Source organism: Pan troglodytes, chromosome 10, assembly GCF_028858775.2.
Source record: "Pan troglodytes isolate AG18354 chromosome 10, NHGRI_mPanTro3-v2.0_pri, whole genome shotgun sequence".
Taxonomy (NCBI): Eukaryota; Metazoa; Chordata; class Mammalia; order Primates; family Hominidae; genus Pan; species Pan troglodytes.
In genome coordinates this window covers 129668131-129691312 of record NC_072408.2, presented here as the reverse complement: position 1 = coordinate 129691312, position 23182 = coordinate 129668131, and the positions used below count along the sequence as shown (strand labels likewise).

The 23182-nt window shown below is 52.8% G+C and overlaps 2 protein-coding genes across 37 annotated transcripts in view; both read right to left on the bottom strand.

Moving 5' to 3' along the window:
- Positions 1 to 14796, bottom strand: part of HIP1R (huntingtin interacting protein 1 related) — a 28408-nt gene extending 13612 nt beyond the window's left edge. For 4 of the 11 annotated variants that reach the window (XM_063785170.1, XM_016924464.3, XM_063785171.1 and 1 more), the window contains exons 1-4: positions 13904 to 14129; positions 1725 to 1788; positions 1211 to 1353; positions 967 to 1023 (exon numbers count right to left, since the gene is read on the bottom strand). In XM_063785170.1, coding sequence (XP_063641240.1) covers positions 967 to 1023; positions 1211 to 1353; positions 1725 to 1788; positions 13904 to 13996 — 357 coding nt within the window. In that variant the 5' untranslated portion in view covers positions 13997 to 14129. Of the gene's footprint in view, positions 1 to 966; positions 1024 to 1210; positions 1354 to 1724; positions 1789 to 10312; positions 10573 to 13903; positions 14130 to 14462 lie in introns of those variants that run through there. The other 7 variants (XM_063785172.1, XM_016924469.3, XM_054663741.2 and 4 more) reach the window with 6 other exon arrangements.
- A 7261-nt stretch (positions 14797 to 22057) lies between these two features.
- CCDC62 (coiled-coil domain containing 62) overlaps positions 22058 to 23182 on the bottom strand; it is a 53030-nt gene continuing 51905 nt past the window's right edge. For 14 of the 26 annotated variants that reach the window (XM_063786117.1, XM_063786125.1, XM_063786103.1 and 11 more), the window contains one exon: positions 22224 to 23017. Coding sequence is in view for 7 of the 26 variants with exons in the window: in XM_063786125.1 (XP_063642195.1) it covers positions 22970 to 23017 (48 nt within the window). In the remaining 19 variants the exon portion in view is untranslated. Of the gene's footprint in view, positions 23021 to 23182 lie in introns of all 26 variants that reach the window. The other 12 variants (XM_063786096.1, XM_063786106.1, XM_063786108.1 and 9 more) reach the window with 2 other exon arrangements.

The window sequence follows — 23182 nt, the reverse complement described above, 5'->3', positions numbered from 1 at the left end:
TCAAGGACCTGGGCATGAGAGTGACCCACCACCGGGCACTTCTTCATTCAACAAACGTCTTCTCCTGGCCTCCACCAACCACCCTCTCTGTCTCTAGCTTTTTCCCTTAATCTTCCTCCTTGTCATTCCTGCCAAAGAAACTCTTGTGGGAAGAGAGCTCTTTGTCCAGGGCGGCAGGCCAGTTCTGAGCAGGGACGCTTTATTAAAGTGCTGGTGCTGGCAGGGAGGCACGTCCCGACGGGCGCCTAGACACATCCTCCCTGCTCCCTCCTCCAGCCCCACGGCCCCTGCGGCCAGGCCAGCTGGGCCTGCATCTGCAGGTGGCACCATGGGCAGTGTTTTCCTCGCTTCAAGGGAAGTGAGTCCGGGCAGTGGTTCTGGGTTGGATAACGCCCTGGTCAGGCCTCCCTGTGGGTACCCGGTCCAGGGCCTGCCCTGCTCCTATGTCCCTGGCCAGGCAGACGAGCCCCCCACAGTGCTCCAGAGAGAACCAGGCCAAGGCCCTCTGCCCACCAGGGACATCTCTAACTCCTGAGGTCTTACAGTGCATCCAGATTGCAGGCCCCCCAGGGCTCTCAGGCCTTACTGTGTGTGTGCTCAAAATGCAGACCTCCAGTCCTGATTCTTCAGCAGCAGGTCTGGGGGAGCCCAGGAACCTGCGCCCTGCCACAGGCTCTCTAACCACCGAGGTGCCCGGGCTGTGGTCTTGCCACATTTCCCAACTCGTGAGGACTAAAGGGCCCGGGTAACTTCGGAGCTGGAGGGCCCACTGGTTATGCGTGTGGAGCACCCTGGGCCAGGCCCTCAAAGGCAGGCAGCATCTCCCCGTGCTGCCCCTCCCACTGTCGCCCCTGGGAAAACCCAGCCACCCGCAGGGAACTGCCCACAGGGAGCCACCCTTCGCCCAGCCCCACACGCTCAGGAAAGCCCCGAATGCCAGGCAGGACCTAGAATGACTGGACCTACCCACAGGTCTCCAATCTCCCGGATGTTGCTGCGGTACCGCTGGCAGTCATGCAGCACCTGCAGCGCAGGGAATACGGGAGTGGGGGAGTGTCCAGGACCGTGTGGCAGGGCCCTGAGACACGCACTCCCCACCCGAGGCGGGAGGAACAGCCCGGAGCTACGGGGACAGGAACAGGGCCAGAGCCCGCATGTCCACGGGACAGTGCCCCAGCTCCGGGGAGCAGAGGCAGCAGCTGCTACTCACATTGGGGTGCCCGTCTCGAAGGACCTTGTGGAGGACGTGGCAGAACTTCCAGCTGAGAATGGAGCTGCTGGGCAGCGGCAGCCCAATGGCGTAGGACCAGAAGGTGAAAGCCCCCTTCTCGTGGTGTGTGCCCAGAATGATGCCTGCAATGTCAAGGCCAAGTGTGGAAGCAGAGACTGGAGCACGGGGGCTCAGCAAACCCGGCTGACAGAGGCCAGGGCCGCCGGAAGAGGGCCGGCCCCCAACCATGTGCCCATCAACCCCGGGTCACCAGAGCTCCAGTGTCCAGCCAAGGGGACAGGAGTTAGGGCAAGACAAGGAAATCACTGGGCCCAATGGGGGCGTTTTTGTGATGAGACTGAGATGAGAAGGAGCCAAGCTGCACAGGACCCTCCTCCCCGGGCTCAGTGAGGGAACTTGTGACCCCGGCACAGCTGACCGCAGGCCACCTGCAGCACTACGCTGCTCCCACATCCACACCCGACTCCTGGGTCCAAGAGCCGGCCAAGGATACGCCGGGCGTGCTTCTCCTTCACGGGGGCCTCCTGGGTGTTGATGGCTTTGCTGATGCTGATGGCCTGTGAGGGACAAAGGAGCAGTGTTTAGAGCCCCAGGCAGCCACCCCAGGAGACACCACCCCAAGGGGGAGAAGCACAACACTGAACAGGATTCTGCCTGGGTTCAAGGCCAGTGGAGCGATGGGGGAGACAGGAATCCCCTCAACCTAAGCCTCTGAAGGACTTCCCTGTGCCTGATCAGTGCAGCTGGAACTACAGTGAACACCAAGAGCTCCAGGAGTCAGGGGACAAGGACCAAAGCTGGGCTATGGCTCCGGGAGGCCATCCTGCCCAAAACCTGCACGACTTGACTCTCCTGGCAGATGTGGTGCCCTGAGCCCCAGGTCATGGCCCAGTGTGGTGTCCTCCGGCCCCATCTCCCCTTGGGGAAAAGCAGCTGAGACTGGAGCCCCCGGCTGGGGCCCACCTGGCCTTTGCGGCACCCCATGAAGGGTGCACATCACATTGTCCCCACTCTCTTGGGAGGCATTCCCAGGAAACTTAGGCAAAGCCCAGGGCCTGTGGCCCACTGCCCCATAGGCTGCCCCTCTCCTGGGTGGGGCCTCGCCCTGTCAAACTGTGTCAAGCTCCTGCTGCCACCTGCAGCCCAGCCAGGGGCGGAGGAAGGCAGGAGTGGGGTCTGCAGCTGTCACCCGGAGCTGCGCAAGTGGCACCTTCACACTTGACCAAGGCCAGAATCTCAGCATCCCTCCCGCTCCACCTATGGCAGTCTCACCCCTCCCCACCCCCGGCTACTGCCTCCTTTTCCGAGTAGGCTTCCTGGACGTGACTGTGCTCTCGAGGAGGGCTCACGGCGGTACCATCACTACAACCCGGCCCTGGCTCCGTGGGGCATGGGGTATTTCTCATGAGGGAACAGGTCTGCTAAACCTCTGTCCCCCACCACCAATGTCTGTGAACTGAGAAGAGCTGTCCAGGCCATGGGCGGGAGGGACAGGGCCTCGACAGATGCAGACACTGAGATGGGACATGCAGCCCCCAGCCTCAGCCCAGGCAGCTGGGCTCCTGAGCCACAGGCTGGCCTGAGCCAGGCAGGCCTTGAAGGGCAGGGAGCCGGCTTGCAGGACAGTGCAGCGCTCCTGCGCCTTCTCCCCCGACACCACTGCACTCTCCCACCCAACACCGGAGCAGAGGACATCCAATTAGGGTCTGCTGTGGAATTTCCTCTGTGAGAAAAGCCAGCCCAGGAAGCTGGGGGGCCCTTCCTGGTGGGACCTCAGATGGGAGCTGGGGGACTGCGGGGCTGGGCCAGGCAGCCTCTGGGCCGCCCCCAGCCCCTAGCACGATGCTGGCCCCCTTTCACACACAGGGCCCATTGTACTGGACCCTCCCAGGCAGGTGTCCTGGGGCTGCCCTGAGCCCTGCTCCCTGTAGTCGGGGAGGAGCTGCGGTCCCATCTCAAGGAACCACGACCTGAGGAAACGCACAGAGGCTCTGGTGGGCCTGATCCTGAGGGCTGCCCAGCCAGTGGCCCCCAGGCCTCAGCTCCTTCCTTGAAGAAACTTGTATCCACCAACTGTGAGAAGCCATGGCTGAGAGTGTCATGCCCCCAGAGGCAGAATATTGCTCACAACAGCAGCTATGATGATAAGGATCCTGAGTGCCCAGCCCCAGCCAGGCATGGGCAACTCGCCTCCCAGCAACAGCCCAGGGAAGTGGTGACTAACCCATTTTCCTGGTGAGGAAACTGAGGCACAGAAGGCTTATATACTTGTCTGTACAGCTAATAAGGATAAAGGCAGTGTTCAAAGCCAGGTCTGTCTGATTCCACAACCTGTGTCCTTAGTGACTCTGAACAGCCCCCAGGCAGTTCCTCCCGTGGGGAGGGGCTCCCAGGGCAGGAGGCAGGGGCTGTGACTTTCCCCAGCTCATTGGCAAGCAGCTGTCCTGTCACGAGCCAGGCGTGTCCGTCTCCGGGGTGTGTAACCCCATCCCCAGCTGCCGACACCTGAGCTGCCACCTGGTTCGGAAGATTCCTGGCAAGAAGGGTGGAGGCGAAGTGACTGGTGCAGACCTGGCACCAGAGAGGCTGTAGACACAGAGATGCGGGGGTTTCTCCAGACACTGAGGAAACCCCGGGATGGGGCTGAGATAGGGACCCTAGAAGCAGAGAACACATTCTGGGGGAATGGGCTGCCCTCTCCTCTTTGCGAGGAAAGACACAGTGAGGCCAAGGTGCAGCCACCCGTGTCCCCAGGCCCTAGGCTCCAGATGCCCACTCAGCAGAGCTCCAGCTCCCCACACCCTGCACCCTCACACCCTCCTGCAGCCGCCCTGTTGAAATCTGCACCTCCTGGATGGATGGTCTCTGAGGGCTGGGCACCCTCAGACAGTGGAGTGTTTCCTTATTTATCACCCTCTCCCCTCACCCAGCAGTCAGCAACACGAGGGGAAGCAGATCGGCCTATAGGTGCTGCTGAACCCCCAGCTCCTCAACAGTGCCTGGCACGCAAATGACTTTCATGGCAGGAGGGAGGCCCCAGGAATGCAGCATGACGGGGCATGCCTTGGGCACATGGCATGGTCTCCTGTGCGCCTGGGCCTCAGTGCTGCCTGCTCCCCGCGCTGGCGGCAGGGGACAGGATCCGTGGCAGCAGGGCCCTCCCGGGCAGGGTGCCGGCTGGCTCTGGGAACACAGCCCCGTTGTGTCTAGGATGGGCAGATGTGTGCACCAGGCTCAGAGCGCCACACAAGGAGGCACAGTGCTCGCACAGTGGGAGTCTGTGGCTGCTCCGTGGGCCTCGCCTCTGACCAGGCAGTAGCAGCTAAGCCCTGTCCCAGGAGAAGCCCGGCCAGGTCCCAGTGATGTCCCACCTACTCCCGTCTGCTGCTGACCCTCCCTTGCGGAAGTGGCTCCAGGGGTCTGAGGGGCCGCAGCAGCGCAGGCGCTCAGGGGCTCACTCTGTGCTGAAATCCACACAGGGGGTCCTTGACACAGCTCTGCTCTGAGGCTTACAGTCCCGAGGCAGGTCCAACTGCCAGCAATACTTGGTTCTGGGTGCTGAGGTTCTCAGCATGCTGTCCTCATAGCTGCCGAGTGGGGTGAACGCAGTTCTCCCCATTTTGAAGGTGGGGAGACTGCAGCGTGCCATGGGAGGTAGAGGGCTGCCCAGGCCCGTCCCTGGGTTCTCTCTAGCCTGCATTTGTGCCCCGTGTGGCCCCTCGGGCAGAACAACCCAGCAGCTCTGACACAGGCCAGAGGCTGTCTGGTCAGCTGCCAGAGACACCCCTTCGGGGCAGCGCAGCCTTTGAGGAGTGGAAGGGATTGATTATGGACCTCAGCTCAGGGTGGAAAAACCCAGTGCTAGAGAAAGGAAGATCATAAGGACACATGTGACCGCCCCGGGGTCTGTCCGCTACTCAGCACCCACAGCTCCCATCCAGCTCCCAAGAAGCAGGGGCCTCACACACAGCCTGGCAGGGCAGTTTCCACACAGCTGTGAGTGGCTGTGGGACCAGGGCTCTGCAGTGGATGCAGTGATAATGTGCAGCATGAGAGCATGAGGAGGAGGATGCTGTTCTTCCCACTGCTGGGCACAACAGGGAGGGGTGTCTGGCTGGGTCAGGGGAGGTCTCTGGAGGAAGCAGGACAGAAGTGATAATGGAGGGGGACCAGGCACAGTGGCGCACGCCTATAATCCCAGCACTTTGGGAGGCTGAGGTGGGAGATCACTTGAGCCCAGGAGTTCAAGGCCAGCCTAGCAAGACCCCATCTCTACCAAAAATAATTTAAAACTTAGCCGGGTGTAGTGGTGCACGGCTGTAGTCCCCTGCTACTTAGAAGGCTGAGCATGGCTTGGGTCCAGGAGTTCCAGGCTGCAGTGAGCCATGATAGCACCACTGCACTCCAGCCTGGGCAACAGAGCTAAACTCCATCTCAAACAAAACAAAACAATAATAGAGGGTTCCACAGCAGCCGTGAGACACCTTGCAGAAGGGAGTTGGAGGGTCCGCAGAGACAGCAGAGAGGGGCAGACGCAGAGCGAGGTCAGCTCCTGCCTGGTTCCACAGACCCTGCAGCTTTTCGGGTCTCGAAAAATCCTCGGAGTCCACACCCATGCCCCAGGGGCCACCTGCTCACAACTCTCTGAGCCTGCTCTTATCCTGCCCAGTGCTGGCAGCAGGAGGGGCCTGACCTTTAAGGACAGAGAGTGGGGACAAAGCTCAGGTGTACCCAGGGGCCCAGGGGGCAGGTGAGGCTCTGCAGATACACTCAGGATAGCTGGCATCGCCAAGTGTGTAAGAACATACTCTATGCCATAAGGCCAGCAGACAGGTCTCAATAACCTATTAATAAATTCAATTTTATTGAGCTCAGCCTTGTACTGGGCCCCCGAGCAGACAGCATTGTTCCAGTGTTGCCTCATTAATGTTCACAAGGAACCTCGGAGCAGGCGGGCAAGGGAGGACATTGAGGCTGCAGGTTAACCACCTGTCCAAGGTCATAAATAACAAAAAAATGTGGGCCAGACATGGACCAGAGATGGAGATGGAGCCCCTCAGGCCCCTCCCAGGCGGCCCTGGGCTGCATGGCCTTCACAGTTCAGGGTGCGGGGTAGGCCTGGGTGCGGGAGAAGTGTGTCAACATAGACATCCTTATTGTCCCACCACAGGAACCCCACTCCCCCAAGGGCCTGCTAACATGCCTCCAAATTGCGAGTGGGCTCCGGATCAGGATTTGTTCAAATCTCAAGTTAACGAAGGCCTTGGGGCTGGCAGAGCCAAGGGGCCTTCCCACTACCCCCATCCCTTGGGGCGAGGGCATCTGCCTCTGGGCTGTGGCCTTCAGCTCAGTCCAGTGGCCAGGGGGAGCCCAAGCCCTCAGGATACACCTGCCCTGCTTCCAGGAACAATCAGGCCAGACAGAGCCCGCTGACTCGTGAGCAGTCCAGAGCTGCACTGGTCCCTGGACTGAGACTCATGGGGCACACCCTGGCGAGCATCTCAGTGAGTGCTGCTTCAGAAGAGGGGAGATCAGGGTGAGGCAGGGGACGCTCCCGAGAGGCTGCTGGCCCAGGCCTGATGTGGAGTCCAGATGGAAACAGACCGCAGGAATGGGCACTGTCAGCAAAGCCAGGCAACTGAGCTGGGAGGCTCCAGGCAGCGGCTGCCCCACACGCCAACCCCGCAGCACCCTGTGGCCCAGGAGGCTCCGGAGTTGTCTGTCCACCGATCATACTCTGTCCCCACCTCCAACCCCCGAATACAGGGACATCTTCCTTCCTGCTGTATCTCTAGGCCCAAACCAACATCTGGCTGTCAGCAAATCCCCACTGGGCAAATGGAAGGGTGAACACTCGAAGGACAAGAGCTCTTTCAAAGACAAGTACTGGACGACTTCAGGGCACTGAGTCTCCCCTTCTCCAGCTAATAATTTATCCACTAGAGCTGCAGAGTAAAAGTAACTATAAAACAATTTCTATTTTTAAAATCAACGCTGAAATGAATCAGACGTAAGCCTCCTTGTGCTGTATTATCGTGGCACCTAACAGCAGCACTTGGCAGGGACAAGAACGTTCTTCAAAGAGCTGGGGCACACGGACGGACGCTGGCAGAGCGGTAGGTTATTTTGCTTTAACATTTCCAAAGAGTTGGTTGAAGGACAGAGAGATCTCATTCAAATGCGTTTGTCCCCTCAAAGGCCATTGACAGAGCAAACACAGGGTTTCTGTAGCTGAGGAGGCCGGGATATGGCCACATGCAAAGCAGCGAGGTGGACAGCTGGGTCAGCTCCAGCAGACAGGAAGTCGGGGCAACTGCTCCGCTCCATTTAACCTGTATCTCCCCTCACTCTCACCCAGGCCTGCTTGGTCCTGGCCACTCCGTCATTTCAGCGTTTAGGAAAGCTCCCGAGGGGAGCATGAGAGCCCAGGTTCCCCAGGACACTGGTTACAATGTTGCCGCCTGACCCACTGCCACCTCCGCCCCAGGCTTTGTGGGTGACACCCAGTAGTAGGAGGACTGTTCCTGCGTCACCCCTCTGCCAGGCTGGCTCTGGAAGTGACAGGCAGCCAGGTCGTGCAGTTTCATTCCCTGGGCCCTGGTGACATCACTCCACAAACCCGTCTGTCCCAAAAGCCAGGAGCCTGAGTCACCTCCAAGCAGATGAACCTACTGCAGTTTGAGGATCATGTTTATTTTAGCCAGAGAAAAAACAATCTCGCCCCAAATAAACTTTTCTCCAGGCCTCAGTCATTCCCTAGAATGGATGGCCATGAGCCTTTCAGACCTCACCAAGAAGACAGCATCAAAGAAGGGAGACCACCGGCCCCTGAGCATCCACTCATCCAGCCACTTACGACGTGGCCCTGCCTGAGGACCCCAGGGTAGGTGGCTGGTGCAGGTCTGAGCAGTTGCTCAGGGAACTCGGCAAGGAGGTGACACACTCCCACTTCTCAGGCGAGCCTGGTCTACACATGCGCCCACCCCATGTCTGTCTGCTTCCTCCCGTTCTGCTGGGCCAGCTGCAGCGTGTTAGGGCAGATGTGGAAGCAGCGCAAATAATGTCATGAGGACTGGGCAGCACAGAGAGGCTTGGGCAGGAGGACGGCAGCGGGTGGCTGCACAGAGGAGGTGATATTCAAGTTGGCATCGCAGATTACCAAGTTGGGCGGGGAGGGGGCGGGTAAGGGCATTGCCAACAGAGCAGCCAAGGCGTCTCAGGTTAGCCGGCTGGGTATCCCTGTCCCTTGGCCAAGCAGGCCTGGACTCCACTCAGAGGCTTTCCACTTTAAGCTGCTGGGATCCAGTGGCCAGCTGGGTTTCATTCACGAATGACCGGTGCAGCGCTGGCTGGGAGGCTGGCGTCTGGATCAGGTCAGAGAAGGGGCCTCGTCTGCGCCTGTCCCTATTCAGAGGGTGAGCAGTTCTGCCAGGCAAGGCTCCTGCTGGCTTTGTCTGCACCTCCTGAGGCTGTCGTCCCCCAGAATATCCTCCCAACCCTGGAGAGCCTTCATAATGTGGCACCTCTGGGCTCACTCTTCCAGGGAAGGGCTGTCCCCACCTGCCTGAGTCCCCCCAACCTCTGTGCAGATCCACTTTTCTCCCCAACCGCCCCAGCACACAAGGCCTCCGCTTACAGCTAATCTAAGGGCACCGGGCAGAGCTCAACAGGGAGCTTGTTTCTCTCTTTCAGCCCAGCCTGCTCTTCCGAACACAACATAACAGCCAACACTTACACGGCATTCACTACACACCAGGCACTATGAACACCTGTAAATCTTCACAACCACTCCAGGAGGTGTGTAGTATTATTGCCCCCATTTTGTAGATGAGGAAACTGAGGCAGAGTGGTGAAGGGACAGAGCCAGGGGCTGAACCTGGAGCTTGCTCTTGACTGCCCTACCATTCCACACGTGGCCACAGTTCGCATCTCTCCACCTCTTAGAGGGTACAAAGATGACTCGGACCTTCCTGGGGCACACCCCAAAGCTACAGGAACAGGCCAAATGGTAAGACAGCAAGCGGCGCTCAGGAATGTGTCATGGGCATCAAAACACATCAGAGACAGGGAGGGGGAGGTCAAGGATGGGTGGCCCCTTCCCACCCCAACCTGGACCAAGAACAGCCTCTGGAATAGCTCTGCCAGGGAGGCAATATGCAGCCCAGGGGTCGGGAAGTCAGCGGCCTGCCGGGCATCACCACGAGGGCATCACCATGTGGGCTGATGGGGTGGAACCGAGCAGAGGATGTCACGGGGCGAGACAGCAGTGCGCATGCCCAGGAACAACGAGCTCAACGCCCATGCCATGCTGCGGGCAAATCACTCCTATACACGTAAATGTTGCCCTTTTCTAAAAGCCACCAGGTGATTCTAACACTTGCATTGTCCGGCACGGTAGCCGCTGGCCGGTGCGGGCTGTGAGTATTGGAAAGGTGGTAAGTCCAGACTGAGATCAGCTGGGAGTGTCCAGTACATACCTATTTCAAAGATTTAGGAGAAAAAGAATGTAAATTCTCCTATTCATAATTTTTGTGGCAATTACATGTTGAAAGGGCTAGCTTTTGGATATACTGGGTTAAATAAAATATGCTATTACAGTTAATCTCACCCGTTTCTGTTGACTTTTCTAGTAGTTACTAGACAATCTAAAAGTACACACGTGGCTTGCCTCTGGTTCCTCCTGGACAACACTGCTCTACTGTGTGCCGGGGCTGAGAAGCCCTCAGTTGTCAATAAATGTTAATCTTGACAGGATTTTGGTTTCACGGGGGATGCTAAGCATGTATGTCACCGACCTGGAAAATTGGACCTATGAACTGTTTCCACATATTGCTGCCCTAGACAGTCCCTGCCCCACAGGAACCCCTCACACCTGGGTAGTTTCATGTCTACAGTTAATGCTCACCTGCCAGACTTGGCTCACTCAGCAGTGGCCAGAGGCCTTGCAGTGTAGTAAAGGGTTTCTCTCATCCTAACCTGAGAGGAATATTCTGGGCTTGATCTCCATCCTCTGGGCCTGCAGTGGAAACTGAGGCCCAGTGAAGCAGAAAGGTTCACAGATCAGGAAAAGGCAGGACTCACCATTAGCATTTCCAGTACTCCTAACTGAGTCCTTCTTCATGATATGCTTCAAAGATGCTTTCTTCTCTAGATGTTAAACTTTTCAGCCGAGGAAGGGAAGGGAGAAAGACGGCTGGGCCGAGTATCTGCTGAGGCCCTTCTATGTCCCAGGTGCTGTTTCATGTTTACATACTGGATGTATTAGTTCCTTATGGCTGCCATAACAAATCACACAAACTCGCAGTTCTGGAGGTCGGAAGTCTAAAACAGGTCTCACAGGACTAAAAGCAAAGTGTCAGAAAGGCTGTGTTTCCTCCTGGAGGCTCTAGGGAAGAATCCATTTCCTCGCCTTTTCCAGGCTGTGGAGGATGCCCATACTCCTTGGCTAGTGGCTCCTCCCCAGCAGCAGGCAGTGAGTCTTTCTCACATGGCCTCAGTCCGACCTCCTCTCCTGCCTCCCTTGTCCACATTTAAAGACCTTTGTGATTACACTGAGCCCACCTGGTAGCCCAGGAGAATCGCCCCATCTCAAGGACCATCTCAGCTGATGAAAAACTCTAATTCCACCTGCAACGCCTTACTAAGTCATTAACGTAGTCACAGGTTCTAGCTGCCACACGGTCTCTCTCTTACACCTTACAACAGCCCTATACGATAGCTGGAACGATCTGTATGGTTTTTTTTTCAGACAAGGACATAGATTTACAAGTTAAGCAACTTGCCAGGGACACAGGCTAGAGCCTAGGTCTATCTACCTACTAGTGCCTTTATGATGATACCACACCCTCTTTTTAAATGGTACAGGCAGTGTTCAGGTTCCAAATACAGGCATGCTGTATTTTGTAGTATTCTGTATTCAGAAAACAACAGCAACAAGACAATAAAAGTTTGTCACCTCCATTTTGAAAAGGATTTTTTTTTTTTTTTTACCAAAGGGACTAAAGTCATACGGAAGAAAAGCATACACTGGTTTTCTGGACATTCCCCTGGGATTATACACACACACCATGCAACAATCACAGGCACCAGCTCCCAGCAGGCACATGATCGCCTCTCTTCACACTCCTGAGCGCTAACCCCACAGATATTTGCAAACAGGGTGTGTCCTGTCAAAAAAGCTCACAGGAAAGCAATTATCTTCCTCCTGACCCAGAAGCCCAGGGGAGGAAAGTGAGGCTGGCAGGCTAGTGAATATTTAAATTCTAAGCCAGCCTAGTGCTCCTGCCACAGCACACAGTGCTGTGGTCAATGCAAGACAAGCAGCGTATTACAAAGGAAGCCAGGTCCCTGGACTGCATGTGCTATTTTCTGTCCAGAAGGAGACATGGAAGTAGCAACCTCAGCTCTCCAGGTCCTTTTCCACCACGGGACCTGGCTGGCGGCTCACCTGATTATTTCTGGGAACGATCTAATTAAATATTAACCACGTACAAAACCTCATTCTTACATTCCTCAATAAGTCACTGTGAAGACGAGCAAACCCAGACAATGAACTCAAACTCCAACTTTCCAGAAAATGGGGCCCTAGAATAGGTAAGACCTGTGACATTCACCCATTACAAAGTTATTCATTGTTAGTGGCCCTCTTAGCCTCTGAGAAAAAACCAGAGCAAAACAAAACAAAATAATCCACCTTCGGAGAGGCGCCTGTAATCCCAACACCTCGGGAGGCCGAGGTGAGGCGGGTGGATCGCCTGAGGTCAGGAGTTCGAGACCAGCCTGTCCAACATGGTGAAACACCTTCTCTACTGCAAACACAAAAATTAGCCAGGTGTGGTGGCGCACGCTTGTAGTCCCAGCCACTTGGGAGGCTGAGGCAGGAGAATCACTTGAACCCGGGAGGCGGAGGTTGCAGCGAGCTGAGATCATGCCATTGCACTCCAGCCTGGGCAACGAGAGAGACTCTGTCTTTAAAAAAAAAAAAAAAAAAAAAATCCACCTTCTTGTGTATCAAACCAACCACTAAAATGTGTGCTCCTGTATCAGAGATTCTCTCTTTGACACTCAGGAAGGTTGCCCTTGACTTCTTATCATTTAAGAGTAAGATCAATGAAGTTGGTCCTTCACATCCCATCTCCTCCATGTAGCAATCAGACCTCTTTATACCTCCTCAAAGGCACGAGAAAAAACTCAGTGAATAAACAAAGTTTCTGACAACATCCAGATCTGTCTGCCAATTCAGGTTTTCTCCCTATGATCTACAAGTTCCTGGCACAATTAATTATGTATTGGTGACTTTAAATTTTTTTAAAATGACGGGCTATCCGGGCTGAACCAGTTGATGGTGATGAAGATCACAAGGATAAATTGGTAATTTGCAGCCACCTGGGTTCCAGCACTTGGCATTTCTAAAGCCTTGATATCCTCAGGATTTATTATCGCTTTCTGGGTCAATCCCAAGCACAAAGGTTAGAAGGTCTCCCTGCGTTCTCTCTCATTTCAAAACGAAAGCTGTTGTAGAGTGCGTGTGCTAACTAGGTGTGAAGGCAACCGCAGAAGTCATAGCTCTCTGCAAGGACAAGTGGGACGGAACTTGCAAATAGCCGCCACAAACGCAAATGTCACCAACCTGCTTTAGACAGGAGTGGGAGGGGTCCTCTGGCTTCCTTTACCTCTAGAGTAAAATTTTTCAGCCATTTCAGTCTTGGTTGACTTATTTTGGCAAATAAACAAGTATGCCCCCCTCCACCGCCCATCCCCCAAGCCTGAGAGCACTTCAAGAGTTTGTAAAATAAAAAGCAACAGGAAACCAGAAACGCAGCAACGTCTGCATCGTGGGTCCCCGGCACAAACACAAGTACAAAACGCACACCCGCGCCCTTATTTCATTTCTAACGCCTTCCCAGGATAGGCATCATCTGGAAGAGTTACAAGCGTGGGAGGCGCAGGAAGGGAGCCCCAGGAAGTTTCTGTCTGTCGGGCGCCGGTATTTAATGAGGGGGTGTGCACCTATTTATACGTGGGCAGCGCTCGGGCAAACAAGTCTGGCGACATACGAGAAGCTTTTCACCCAGCAAATAATAGGAGACTGTGCAGCCCTGGGAAACCGCTCACGAGAGAAGGAAGCTGGGAGTTTAAGGAATTTCCTTTAAGGAAATTGCCCGTGGGGGCATCGGTTTCAGGGGGTAGGAGACAGGGGCAGGAGCCGGCAAGGAGCGGCACGGAAGGTCGGGGACCCCAGTCGGGCCGCGCCGGCCCCGGGAGCACCTGGATCCCCAGCCCCCTCGATCCCCGGCGCGCTGGGCTCGCGCACACCCAACCCCGGCCCCATCTCCGTCCCCCGCCGCCTCAGCTCCGGCGCTCCCGGCCCGCGCACACCCTGACCCCGGCCCCCTCAGCCCCGGCGCCTCTGGGCCCGAGCGCCCGGCGGGAGCGGGGAGCGCGGCTTCCGGTTCACCTGCGCGCCGGTCGGCTCGGGCCGCGGAGGCCGGCGGGGGGCGGCAGCGGAGCTCTCGGAGAGCCCGGGCGGACACAGGCCCTGCCCCCGCGCCGTCCCCCGCCCCTGGCCGGCGCCTCCCGGGCCCCAGCCGTTCGCGCGTGAGGGGTCAGGGACGCCGCTTGCCCGCCCGCCGCCGCCCGCCGCCCGCCGCCCGCCGCCCGCCGCCCGCTCGCCTGGGTCTTGTCGAACTGCTCGCGCTCGGCCTCCAGGCTGTGGCCCGGCCTGCGGCTCAGCACCCGCGCCGGCACGTTCTTGATGCTGTTCATCCTGCCGCCGCCGCCCGCTTTTGTCCGGCTCCGTCCGCGCGACTCACAGCCTCACGGTCCGGCAGCCCCAGCCTAGGCACCGCGAGGCCACCGCGCCGCGCCCGGGCCCGCCCGCCGGGGAGGAGCCCGCCTCGCCCCGCCCCCAACTCCAGGGCACGCCCCTCCCCCGCACACCTCCAACCCCGCCCCCCGCGATCTCGGGACACGCGCCTCTCCCCGCACATCCCCAACCCCCCATCCCGCGGCGACCCCGGCACACGCCCCGCCCCCCGCACACCTCCAACCCCCACCTCACTCGCAAGGTTGGGGCACAGACCAAACGCCCCCCCAGCTCCTCCCCACCTCTAATCCCCTCCCTAAACCCGGAGGGGAGGGGAGGGGAAGGGGGAGGGGGAACCCCTCCCTCCTTCCACCCAGGGTAGGGACCCCAGCCAATTCCCTCTCCCCACCCCTCCCCCGAACTCACTAAGTCTTGTCTGCACCAGGGCAAGATCTGGTTAATTGGAGAAAATCTGGCCTCCATGAGTCTGGTCGGTGGCAGCACAGATAGACGCTTTTTTTCCTTTTTGGTCTTAACGTATGTGTCAAAAGGCACACAATGACACTCTCCCCTCTTTGTGCAATTCTGACATAGCTGCAGCTGTTATCCATGCGGGGATGCAGGATGCATTTCCAGAGACGCAGCCGGCTCCGCAACCGGACACCTCGCCAGCGCCAGGGACAATGGGGGCTGAGGCCGGGCGGTATTAGGCTGGCACAGAAGGCAGGCGGATCTGAACAGCAAAGTACACCGAGGAGATGCCGCCAGGGGTGGCGTGAGGCTTTTTAAAAACATTATTATTGGCTTTCCCTTAAAATTACTGGTCACAAGACTGAAGTAAAAAAATAAATAAAAGCCCAGAGTCCTCTCTAAGCGTAGCTCTCAGATGGGTATTGTGTTTCTGCTGTTTCCCTTTCCTATCGGAATGCAGATGTGGAATCATGCATAAAGGTCCCTTGCTTTTGAAGGGAGAGGCACCGCCTGCCTGTAAGGAGGAAAATGACGCCCACGTAATCCTGACCCTTGTCTCCCTAGTGAGACTGTAACCTGTCTGAGGTCAGGGACCCTTTCCTTTCCTTTCCTTTCCCTTTCCCTTTCCTTCCTCCTTCTTTTCTTTCTTTTGTCTCTTTCTCTCTCTTCTTTCTTTCTCTTTCTTTCTTTCTTTTCTTTTCTTCTCTTTCTTTCTTTTCTTTTTTTTTAACCGAGCTTCACTCTTGTTGCCTAGGCTGGAGTGCAATGGCACGATCTCACCTCACCACAACCTCCGCCTCCTGGGTTCAAGCAATTCTCCTGCCTCAGCCTCCCAAATAGCTGGAATTACAGGCATGTGCCACCGCGCCTGGCTAATTTTGTATTTTTAGTAGAGACAGAGTTTCTCCGTGTTGGTCAGGCTGGTCTCGAACTCCCGACCTCAGGTGATCCGCCCGCCTCGGCCTCCCAAAGTGTTGGGATTACAGGCGTGAGCCACCGCACTCCGCCAGGGACCCTTTTCTTTAACTGATTCCTCACCCTCCAGCCCAAGAGCTAGAGCTGACCCCAAAAGATAACATTTGCCAAGACTCTCCTGTCACTCCACCAAAAGGAGAAATTAATCCTGTTTTCTCTAATTCCAATCACTAAAAAGCTTCTTTATCAGAATAACGGTAGAATCACAATAGCTGATATGTATTGAATGCTTATTATTTGGCAGGCACTGGGCTAAACCCTTCATATGTAACTTAGTCAACTTAGTTGATAGCTGTGCTCTAATAAAGACCACAGTAAAGGGGCTTTTCGCGGTACTCCAGCTGTTTCTCACACTCCTTTTTCCACACGGAACAAAAGTGGTTCTCCTGTGACCCTTCACGCATATACAGCATCCCTTTTCAACCAGGCAACAGCCCCTCTAGGTCTAGCACATCTGCCATAGTGACTTCCCATTAGCAACTGGCTTTTTAAATAATCACAGAGCCTATTACTGTGCCGGGCACCAGGCTCAGCATCTGTTAAACAGTATCTCACTCATTCTTCTTTAAAGTTGTTGATGAGGCTCGGCACAGTGGCTCACGCCTGTATTCCGAGCACTTTGGGAGGCTGAGGCAGGTGGATCACTTGAGCTCAGGAGTTCGAGACCATCCTGGGCAACATGGTGAAACCCCATCTCTACCAAAAAATACGAAAAACTTAGCTGCTGTGATGGTGTGCCTGTAGTCCCAGCTACTCAGGAGGCTGAGGTGGGAGGATCACTTAGGCCTGCAAGGCAGAGGTTGCAGTAAGCTGAGATCATGCCACTGCACTCCAGCCTAGACAACAGAGTGAAACCTTCTCTCAAAATAAATAAATAAAAAATAAAGCATCAACAACTTTATTTTAATTAATTTATTTTTTTTAAGACAGGGTCTGGCTTCGTTACCCAGGCCGGAATGCAGTGGCATAATCATAGCTCACTGCAATTTCTGCCTCCTGGGCTCAAGTGATCCTCCCACCTCAGCCTCCTAAGTAGCTGGAACTGGAGGGATGCACTATCATGCCCAGCTAATTTTTTTTTTTTTGAGATGGAGTCTCACTCTGCCACCAGGCTGGAGTGCAGTGGCACGATCTCGGCTCACTGCAACCTCTGCCTCCCGGGTTCAAGCAATTCTCCTGCCTCAGCCTCCCAAGTAGCTGGGACTACAGGTGCCCGCCACCACGCCCAGCTAATTTTTGTATTTTTAGTAGAGACAGAGTTTCACCATGTTGGCCAGGATGGTCTCGATCTCTTGACCTCGTGATCTACCCACCTCGGCTTCCCAAAGTCCTGGGATTACAGGCGTGAGCCACTGCGCCCGGCCATGCCCAGCTAATTTTTAAAATTTTTTTGTAGAGACAGAGTCTTGCTAAGTTGTCCAGGCTGGTCTCAAATTCCTGGGCTCAAGTGAATTCGCCCACCTTGAAAGTACTGGGATTACAGGCCGAAGCCACTGCACCTGGCCTCTTGATGGTATTTTTTTTACAGAGCAACAAACAAGCTCAGGTTCAGAGAGTTTAGCCCAGGTTCACACAACTGGTAAACTCTGCATTCGGGATCCAGACCCAGATGTGCCTGATTTCAAAGCCAGTGCTCTCAACACCCATGCCATTTGGACTACATTTTGTGGTCTGTGACTTTCAGTACTATACTACCTTGGGCTTGCTGTTTGGGACCCGAGAGCACTCTCCTAATACATCTCTAAGGGATTGTACTTTATGTGCTTGTAGGTAAGATTTTGAGCTATTAGAGGGCCACCCTGTCTTACTTAGTTTTATGTACTCAGTGCCTAGCGGGGCACCTGGCACATAGCAATGTTCAATAAATGTATGTGAAATGAAGGGCTGAAAGAGTGAGTAAACAAATATCTCCTTTGGTATACTTCAACATACAGCTGATCTCACGAAAGAGCATCACTGAGGACATAAGGATACAAACTTCCCCACTCTTTTGTTTGTTTGTTTGTTTTTATTTTTGAGACAGGGTTGCCCTCTGTCACCCAGGCTGGAGTGCAGTGGCATGATCTCAGCTCACAGCAACCTTCGCCTCCTGGGTTCCAGCAATTCTCCTGCCTTAGCCTCCTGAGTAGCTGAGATTACAGGTGTGCGCCACCACAGCCTGGCTAATTTTTGTATTTTTTGTAGAGACAGGGTTTCACCATGTTGGTCAAGCTGGTCTCGAACTCCCAACCTCAGGTGATCCACCTGCCTCGACCTCCCAAAGTGTTGGGATTACAGGCATGAGCCACCGTGCCTGGCCCAAACTTCCCCACTCTTAATTTTTCTGGTTCATCTCTCTAACATCTTCAGGCAGGAGGCCTGGTCTACTATTGTCCCTGTCACTGACTGGCTTTTTGGCGGGGGCGGATACAGGGTCTTGCTTGCTCTGTTACCCCTGCTGGAGTGCAGTGGCTGGATTATGGCTCATTGCAGCCTCAACCTCCTGGGCTCAAGTGATCCTCCCACCTCAGCCTCCAGAATAGCTGGGACCACAGGTGTGCACCACCATGCCTGGCTAATTTTTAAATTTTTTGTTGAGACGGGGGTCTCACCACGTTGCCCAGACTGGTCTTGAACTCCTGGACTCAAGCAATCCTCCCACCTTAGCCTCCCAAAGTGCTGGCATTACAGGCAGGAGCCACTGCTCCCGGCCTGAGATTCTTCATGCCATCAGAATCAGGGTTCTGTTTTGGTGTATCTCGAGGGCTGTTGAATTCCTGCTCACCCCTATTACAAAAGCAAAGCAATTGGAACACAAATAAGACCTCGTTTTAAGGAAAATCCAAGATGCACAGGAGAGTTTACATCATCTGGCCCACTAAAACATGGTATGCTACCACACCCACACTGACTCATCGACTCGTATGCATGATCTGGCCCCAGCCTCTGTCCCTGGCTTCATCTTGCACCATCCTGGCCCATCAGGTCCCAGATGCGTCATGTTCCCTCCCACCTCAGAGCCTTTGCACATGCTGTTCCTACTGCCTGGAATTCTCTTCTGCTTCCTGTTCGCCCTACTTAGCATCCACTTGTCTTTAACTCTTGGCTCAGATGTCACTTCTTTAAGGAAGCATTCTCTTAACACTCCACCCTTCACCTGAGTCCCTATTATAAGCTGTCATCATATCTCAAAGCTTTCTTTTGTAGCACTAACCAGTCTCTTGTGAACTATGTGTGGGATTCTTAGATTAGTGTGTTTCTACGACTAGATTGTCTGCTTCGCTCATTGTTGTGTCTCCAGTGGCCAGCAAAGCACCTACTGTGTGCTCAAAATTATTTGATTTTTTGTTGGGTTTCTTTTTGTTGTTGTTGTGGTTGGGTTTCTTAAGCATGCATCTGGCTGAGAACCCAGACATCATCCTTTAGAGAACTGATTCATGTACACTTTTCATTCAATCAACTTCTCTCAAAGACCATTCTGGGTGTTTTTTGTTTGTTTGTTTGTTTGTTTGAGACAGAGTCTGGCTCTGTTGCCCAGGCTGGAGGCATGGCTCAATCTCAGCACACTGCAACTTCTGCCTCCCAGGTTGAAGTGATTCTTGTGCCTCAGCCTCCTGAGTAGCTGGGATTACAGGCATCCACCACCACGCCCAGCTAATTTTTGTATTTTTAGTAGAGAGGTGGTTTCGCCATGTTGGCCAGGCTGGTCTCGAACTCCTGACCTCAAATGATGTGCGAGCTTTGGCCTCTCTAAGTGCTGGGATTACAGGCGTGGGCCACTGCACCTGGCCCCATTCTGGTTTTTAAACCTCCTTGTCAGCTGCCTTCTTGATGAATGTGTCTGGTTTCTTATTTTGATCCTGTTCACTCTGTTCTCTATCACACTGGAGGTTGCTAAGATTATTCTGTTGAAGGCCTAGAATAATGAACTTTCCTGCAATGTGTCCTAACAAAATCATCATCAAATGGCTCAAGAGAAACAAAAGTACAACACTGCAAACCCACCACCCCAGCTACAGGTGTCAAACCACACAAAGCCACAGGAGAAAACTCCAGGATCAGTTTGCCAGAACATAACAAGGATTCAGTCTTCAGTCTCCTTCCTGGAATGTATGGAGCCAACCTTATCCCACACAGCCAAGAAGTTCTAGACGCATTCTCTTGGCACTTTTGGGGTAAAGCTGCTTTTAGTGTTTATGTTTTATCTTAATTCAGAACTTTTTTTCTTTGGGGGTATTTCTATTTCTGTTTTTAAATATCTGTTGGCTGGGCGCGGGGGCTCACACCTGTAACCCCAGCACTTTGGGAGGCTGAGGTGGGCGGATCACCTGAGGTCAGGAGTTCGAGACCAGCCTGGCCAACATGGTGAAACCCCGTCTCTACTAAAAATACAAAAATTAGCCGGGCATGGTGGCAGGTGCCTGTAATCCCAGCTATTCGGGAGGCAGAAGAATCTCTTGAATCTGGGAGATGGAGGTTGCAGTGAGCTGACATCGTGCCACTGCACTTCAGCCTGGGTGACAGAGTGAGACTCCCTCTAAAGAAAAAAAAAATTAGGCATGGTGGCACGTGCCTGGAGTCCTCGCTAATTGGGAGGCTGAAGCAGGAGAATCACTTGAGCCCAAGAGTTTGAGGCTACAGTGAGCTATGATGATACCACTGCCCTCCAGGCTGGGTGACAGAGTGAGACCCTGTCACTAAAAATAAAATTAAAAAAAAAATCCATTCACAGATTCTAAAAATACCCTTATATCAGTCTTTTCCAATGCTGAGATTATTTCTGGCAGGCAGATTGTAGTATAATTCATTTGCCTCCTCTTCAGATGTGTTGATCTTAAGAATGTTGGTGATAAGACATAAATGCTAAAATCTAGTTTTATCTTGTAACTATTTCAAATACGCTATGAGACTGCCTCTGTGCATCCATTAAAGTATAGAAAAAAAAAGGAGACTGCCTCTCTAACAGAAATTGCTCAAAGCTTAGGTCAGGGGTATCTGCACTCCACGTTCACTGCAGCACTGCTCACAACAGCCAAGATGTGGAAGCAACCTAAATGCCCATCAACAGATGAGTGGATAAAGAAATGTGGTGGCTCACGCCTGTAATCCCAGCACTTTGGGAGGCTGAGTTGGGAGGATCACATTAGGCCAGGAGTTCAACACCAGCCTGGCCAACATGACGAAACCCCGTCTCTACTAAAAAAAACAAAAAGTTAGCCAGGAGTGGTGGTGGGCACCTGTAATCCTAGCTTCTCAGGAGACTGAGGCAGGAGAATTGCTTGAACTCGGGAGGTGGAGGTTGCAGTGAGCTGGAATTGAGCCACTGCACTCCAGCCTGGGCAACAGAGTGAGACTCCGTCTCAAAAAAAAAAAAAGTAGTATATATATACACAATGGAATACTATTTAGCCATAAAAACAAACAAAATCCTGTCATTTAAATGACTCAGTTTGGGCCAGGTGCAGTGGCTTACATCTGTAATCCCAGCACTTTGGGAGGCCGAGAAGGTGGATCACAACGTCAGAAGTTCAAGACCAGCCTTGCCAATATGGTGAAACCCCGTCTCTACTAAAAATACAAAATTTAGCTGGGCATGGTGGCGCACACCTGTAGTCCCAGCTACTCGGGAGGCTGAGGCAGGAGAATCGCTTGAACCTGAAAGGCGGAGGTTGCAGTGAGCTGAGATCACGCCACTGCACTCCAGCCTGGGCGACAGAGAGAGACTCTGTCTCAAAAAAAAAAATAAATAAATAACTTCGGTTGAGCTAGATGCATTGCTAACATTAAATTTCTCATTCTTTTTTTTTTTTTTTTTTTTTGAGACGGGACCTCACTCTGTCACCCAAGCTGGAGTGCAGTGGTACGATCTTGGCTCATTGCAACCTCCACCTCCTGGGTTCAAGCAATTCTCCTGCCTCAGCCTCCCAAGTAGCTGGGATTACAGGTGCGTGACACCATGCCCAGCTAATTTTTTGTATTTTTAGTAGAGAGGGGGTTTGTCATGTTGGCCAGGCTGGTCTCGAACCTCTGATCTCAAGTGATCCACCTGCCTCAGGCTCCCAAAGTGCTGGAATTACAGGCATAAGCCGCCACACCCAGCTGAAATTTCTCATTGTTGGATTGCATATGGAACGATAAGCTGGTGGGATACAATAGGTGTCAGGTGTCGTAGGTACTATAATCCTATGAGCTAAAATACATTTAGCCATAAAATAATGTTTAATTGTTATCAAATCCTTTAGTTCCCTGACATTTTCCTATTTAGCATCTATTCAGTGTTGGCTTTTCACTAGGCAAGTTGATGTGCAGTCATGAACATGAAAAGGAGGAGAAAATTTAATATTTTGATTCTTAGATTGGAAGTCACGCTCCCAAGGGTCATTTTAGGTTTCTACTTGGCAGGCAGCAGCTCAGAAGCAACTATACCTTTCTCAGTTTTGCTCTAGACAGCCCAGCCTGAGGGAGAAAGCACGCATTGATAAAGAACATAACCAAACCTCACCCAACTTCTCTTTTCAGCACCCTAATTAAAAAGGCTAAATGAGGTGGCTCTTCCCGGCTCATGAAAATCATCTCTGAAGTAACACTGAAACCTGTTAACAAAGGGGCATTTATTCAGCACAATAGAACTTTGATATCTGCAATGCTTAAAAAAATACATCCCCATTCCTGAGGAAATTAACTTGCCAGGTTCAGTTTAAAGTGATGAACGTTCCTTCCTTATTTTACTCCTGTAAAATAAAAAGAAACCAAGGAAACATATTTTTTCTTTAATATTAAAAATATCTTTTATTGACTGAAGTTGATCTATTCTTTTAGAGAAGACACAGAGGCATATAGTATAATCTTTAAAAAATTAAATTACTTTACAAGTTAAAATGGAAGTGTTTTAGTCTTTAAGATTTTTAAAAATGCATCTAAAACTCGATCTTCCAGCAAGCTTTTGTTTGTGTCAGTAGGTGGGACTAATATAGACCCAGAAAGATGGGGCTCTGCTCAGCTTGGGACAGAAGGACCTCGAGCTATTTTCCGGTTACATTTTATATTTTATATCAAAGCACCTTATGTCTATTTACACAGCAAAGTCAAAAGCTAAAACCATGAGAGAATACTGTTTCTCATATATTTTGAGCTGACTCTGATAAGCTATTGTTTAGAATTTAAATGTATGCACAGATTTTTTAAAAATCAGATAGTTAAAACAGCACTTTCTATGCAGGGGTTCTTTCTCTATTTGACATTCACATTTTTAAAGAGCTTCTCTAGCATTTAACTGTAGTCCGTATCTTTACAGAGAAGTCTTTTTCATTCTTAGCATAATTCCAACTTTCTATATGTACAATAAGGTCTACTTTCTTACACATGAAAATATTTCTTCAGCACAAAAATGGTTAACTTGAAAATGAAGTGTAGATGTTTAAAAATTAACTTTCTAGTTCTGCTCCCAGCTGGAATTAAGTGCCGTTTATGAAGAACTAGAATCCTCTTTCAGTTTTACGGTTAAGTATTCACTCAGTATTGGTGTCTGCTTTCTGCCTTCCACATAGATGAGAAATCTGCTTTTGGATGAAGAAAACACAACATTAATAAAATACAATCAATTAATATTGGAAAGCATGCTATAAGCTCCTGGCGTCTAAAATATTAACTCTACATCCTGATTTTCATCAACATCAGGACATGCAAAATACTATAAATATGAAAACTCAGCAGAGAGAGGG